This window comes from Emiliania huxleyi (assembly GCF_000372725.1).
Source record: "Emiliania huxleyi CCMP1516 chromosome Unknown EMIHUscaffold_180, whole genome shotgun sequence".
In the NCBI taxonomy this organism is placed as follows: domain Eukaryota; phylum Haptophyta; order Isochrysidales; family Noelaerhabdaceae; genus Emiliania; species Emiliania huxleyi.
Genome location: NW_005200783.1, coordinates 147,280 through 151,880, shown reverse-complemented (window position 1 = coordinate 151,880; position 4,601 = coordinate 147,280). Strand labels below are relative to the sequence as shown.

The 4,601-nt window shown below is 62.9% G+C and overlaps 1 protein-coding gene across 1 annotated transcript; it reads left to right on the top strand.

Moving 5' to 3' along the window:
* The first annotated feature begins 2,670 nt into the window (after nucleotides 1-2,670).
* Nucleotides 2,671-3,987, top strand: EMIHUDRAFT_365163 (hypothetical protein). The gene is made up of 4 exons (XM_005783255.1): nucleotides 2,671-3,202; nucleotides 3,274-3,336; nucleotides 3,534-3,563; nucleotides 3,747-3,987. The coding sequence occupies exons 1-4, from the start codon at nucleotides 2,717-2,719 to the stop codon at nucleotides 3,981-3,983; spliced, it is 816 nt and encodes a 271-aa protein (XP_005783312.1). The 5' UTR covers nucleotides 2,671-2,716; the 3' UTR covers nucleotides 3,984-3,987.
* Nucleotides 3,988-4,601: the final 614 nt, after the last annotated feature.

Sequence of the window (4,601 nt, the reverse complement as noted above, 5' to 3'; positions counted from 1 at the left end):
CTCCGCCGCCAGCGCCGGCCGGTACTCCGTGTCGGTGGAGGAGGAGAAGGAGGCTCTGGCGAGGCTCGACTCGCTGCTCGAGAGAGGCACGGCGCGCGTGGAGCTGTCGATCTCGATCCTCCCCTCGCCTTCGCCCTCCGCCTCGCCACCTCTCGGGGCCAGAGAGGGCGAGGCGCGGCCTGAAGGCAGCAGCGGCAGCAGCGGCAGCAGCGGCAGCAGCGGCAGCAGCGGCGCAGCCACTTCCTCTTCCTCCTCCGCCGCCGCCGCCGTCACCGTCGCCACCCACGACATTCTTGTGCGTCGGGTGTCCGGGCCGTCGGCGCACTTCCGGCGCGCGTCAGCACGCTAGAGCTTCGGCCACTCCTCGGGGAGCAGTACGCGTCTCTGTGCACCACTTTCCCCACGCGCGTGGGGGAGAACTCTGCGGGAGAAGTCTGCGAACGCAGCTGCTCATGATCTCGGGTACTCTCGGGTACTCTCGGGTACTCTCGGGTAATCTCGCAGCTGCTCATGATGATTGACCGCCCGGTCCTCCTCTCCCAGGCGCGTGTACGAGGGGTTCCGTGAGCAGCTCTCGATCGAGCTCGGGCTCGGAGGGTACGGAGGGCTGGCTGCGTACTCTCCTCTCTCGACCCCGAGGCGGCTGGACGCGATGCAGCTCGCCGCGCGCGGGGCTGCGGCGGGCTTCCTGCCCACGTCGCGGCTCTCGTGATCGACCAATCCTGATCGACCAATCCTGAGGGCGGGCCGGGACGCCCGGCCGGAGCCCCCCAGTGGGCGGGGTACAGCCGAGAGTCGGTAGCACCCATAGAGAGAGTGCGCCGCCTCTTCAGGCATCAGCCCGTTCGCATACCGTGTAGTACGTCATGTTCTGGGGCCATGTGTCGTGTGAGTCCACCTCGACGTTCGAGGTTACAGTATTTTGAGATGTGTGCTGTCTCTACTGGTGTTGGTACTCCGGTATACAAAAAACGTGTCTGGCTTAGTTGTTGAAGCCATGGCGCGATGGCGGTAAGGTACGTGGCTGGGTTCACAGCGATTGTAGGAAAATGACGGGAACACTTGACGGTCGCGGCCTTCCGACTCGCGCCTTCGCCTCACTGGCACTATTGTAGCCCTGGCCGGTGCGCGTGTGAAGTTGAAGTTCCGGAGTGAAAATTCGAACGCGTTCTCTCACGGTGACCAAAAAATGTCCACCTCAGAGGCACCTCCGGAGGCAGGCCGCCGCACGCCGGCGACACAGCTCCAGCTGTCGAACTGACCCGCAGCTCCTCTAAGAGCGGGAACTGTGACGAAAGTTGACTGAGGCGGTTGTCAGGAATCATCATACGGATCACATGGTGGCTCTCTCATGACGGGAGACCGCCCGACCACTCCTGGGTGGCACTGCCACCGGTGTCGCTCGACGTCCTGTCGACAGCGTGCCGACAGCGACACAGACCATGTGGGACGCGCCGAGTATCGACCTCTACTGCTTACCCAGCCTTCGAGTGTATCCTGGCTGTGGTCCCACACCCACTGGTGTCCATCTCAGAGACCGCAGGAGGTCATGAGGGTCGATGGGAGAGCCAACCCCACAATGCCTAAAAACCCAGCCCAGTAAGGTAAGGTAGATTTCTCCACACACACAAAGTGGTGGGGCAAGGGGGGGCGACCCTCGCATCTCCACACCCGGACACGGGTAGGTGAGGAGCCCCACGGCATTCAAAGTGCAAGCACTGGCCCGGTGCACGTGGGTGAGCACAAGCAGCCTGCCCCTCCCTCCCGAAAAACCAACTCCCGCACACACACAATCGCACTCAGGCCATCGAATGACTCCGAATGACTCACTGTGTGTGCTAAGACAGAATCTCCGCAGACAGCCAAAACGGGCCGTGCCGCGTTTGTGGTGTCTTCTCAAGCACTAGCATCCGGACGCCGCACTCGAGCGGGCGGGTCACATCTATGTGGGCCCAGTGTGCGCACTAGGCGCATACGTATGCTAGTGCTATCCTGCCCTATGGGAGGCAGAGGGATGGGGGGAGGGGGGGGCAGAGGTAAGGTGGGGTGAGACTGGGGAGGGCCTCAAAGGTCCTCCATGGGGGTGGGGTCCGGCCCGAACAGGTCGAAGCCGGTCCCGCCATCGCCGCCGGCGCCGTCGCCCTCGTCCGCCTCGGAGGCGGAGGTCGTCGAGCGGGGCGTCTCGCCCGTCGCGAACCTGCCGCCGAACACGGCGTCGGCCGGCGCCGAGGCGCCGGCAGCCGTGATCAGGTCGGCGACCTTCACTTTGAATGCCGTGGGGCTCCTGCCCGTGTCCGGGTGTGGAGATGCGAGAGCGCATCTCTCTCTCTGTTGTGCGAGGCGTGAACCGCGCCATTCGCTCTCACCTGGCAACCCTGTCTGCACGTCTCGCGCGCGCGTGAACAGGGCTCCGACGTGCGAGTGTTAGAGTTGTTTGGTATTGCTAAAAATCTCTCCGGACCCCCACCCACGCACGATAACAATCTCGATGGAGCACTTGGAGGATGTTTGTCTCTTTCCCGCTGTCAGCAAAAAGATAATTAAACAAAACAACTCTCTCTGACAGCAGACAGGCTCGACACAGGTGCGAACTGGCACGTGCTAGAGCACTATCACACGCAAAAAGAGAAATGCGGAAATCTCAGTGACCTGACGCCTGCTGTGGCTCGGTCGACGGCGTGTCTCGCGCCTTGCAGGCGTGCTGCCGACTGTGAACATGTTCGTGCACCGGCTCAGTTCTCGCGCGGCCGGGGCCGTGAGGCTGTGGAACGGCGAGCCAGCGCGGCGATCCACCCCTGCACCGACGCCAGAACTCATCCTTTTCGAGTACGAGGCCTCTCCTTGGTGCCGCCGCGTCCGAGAGACACTTGGCGTGCTCGGCCTCGCGGCTCTAATCAAACCGTGCCCTCGCGAGACGCTGCGGGCGGAGGGTGCGTTTGGAGCAACCTCGAGGCACAGGCCCGAGGCGGCTGCCGCGGCGGCGGAGGCGGGAGCATCTAGCCGCCTCAGCTTTCCTCTGCTGGTGGACCGGACGGCGGGCGTCACGCTGAGCGACAGCGCCGCCATCTGCGAGCACTTGTGGTCTCTGTACGGCGGCGGCGTCGAGCGGCCAACGCTGGATCAGGCGCTCAACCCAAGGATGCGGACACTGCTCGACTTCCCTCTCCTTGCGGCGCCTTCGGCGCTGCGCCCGTGGCCGGAGGCGGAAGATGCTGGCACTATGCTCCGCCGGAAGCTGTGAACCGGTAAGCGGTGATCCGAAGGCTGGGGTAGGCGGGGCTGATGCTGGCGCCTTCTGAGCCCAACCAGCAGCCGCTCCTGCTCTACGGCTGCGAGGCGGCCCAATGACTCGTTCCCTCTAGTACTGATCATCTCCCAGCGTAGCACGGCGCGCGCAACGACTAGTTATCCATGTCCTGCTGGTTGACATTGTCACTCTCCAGCGTAGCGGCTGCGAGGCGGCCGGTTGACTATTTGATGACTACTGACCCAACCTGCGCCTTCATTCTTGACCGACTCCTCCTTTGCGCAAGGCGGACGCGGGCTCGAGGCTCGTCCGCGAGGCGCGAGATTACCCGAGATTACCCGATATTACCCGATATTACCCGATATTACCCGAGATGATGACCCGAGATTACCCGAGATTACCCGCGGGCTCGAGGCTCGTCCGCGAGGCACGCTCTGCTCGCTCCCGCTCCGGCACCACCGTCCGCCTTGCCGACCAGTGAGTGGTCTTCCCCGTGCAGGCGCTCTGCTGTCTGCAGCTCGAGTACCGCTCACAGCCGCGGCCGCTGTCGGCGCCGCTGCCCGCGCTCGAGGATCCGAACAGCGGCTTCGCTGCGTTTGGCGCCAGGCAGGCGCTCGAGCACCTCGACCGCACCCACCGCACCGGCGAGGCGCTCGGCTGGCTGGCGCCGCTGCCGTCGCCCAACCTCGGCGAGGCGCGGATGCACCCCGTCCTCGCGCGCCTGCTCGGGCGATGAGGATAGCGCCGCTCTACGGTAAGGGAAGAGGGAAGGAGAGAAATAAGGTAAGGTAAGGTAAGGTAAACTTCTCCACACACACGAGGTGGTGGGGCAAGGGCGAAGGGGGGGGGGCAAATAGAGAAATACATAATAAATAGAACTCCAAGTACACGGTCAACATGTGTGAGTCGGACCGGAAAAGGCAAAGACTTGAGGTTACGTATAGACATTAGTCAATAGAGCCGTAGCTTGGTGGAGCACTTGCGAAACTTGGAGCGCACTCTTGGAGTGCAGTGTCATTTGCGAAATGGCTAGTGTCATTTCACTGTGGCACAGCTCGCGTTACAAAACCTTGATTTGACCATTTGCGCAAAAAGGTACATGTCGGTGCCTTCCAGAGGCAGCTGCGACCCCGCCGAGTGGACCGGGAGGACCCCCGGATGGCCCTTACGGGGACCCTCCCCGTAGGCGGCTCTGCAAGTCTCGATCTCTTGCTTACTTGCAACCCCCGCCACAAAGCTCTGAACGACACGCCCCCGCTAATGTCAGAACCCCTTCCCGGACAGTTCTTAGGAAACGGCCTGCACATTCTTGCCGTTCAACATGGCGCATCTCTCAAGAAAGTAGACTGGGAGG

Excerpts from the sequence above, each read along its gene's own strand:
- EMIHUDRAFT_365163 (XM_005783255.1), top strand. The coding sequence starts at position 2,717 with ATGTTCGTGCACCGGCTCAGTTCTCGCGCGGCCGGGGCCGTGAGGCTG. Across the intron at positions 3,203-3,273 it reads CGCTGCGCCCGTGGCCGGAG|GCGGGGCTGATGCTGGCGCC; the intron begins GCGGAAGATGCT and ends AGGCTGGGGTAG. Across the intron at positions 3,337-3,533 it reads TCCTGCTCTACGGCTGCGAG|GCGGACGCGGGCTCGAGGCT; the intron begins GCGGCCCAATGA and ends CCTTTGCGCAAG.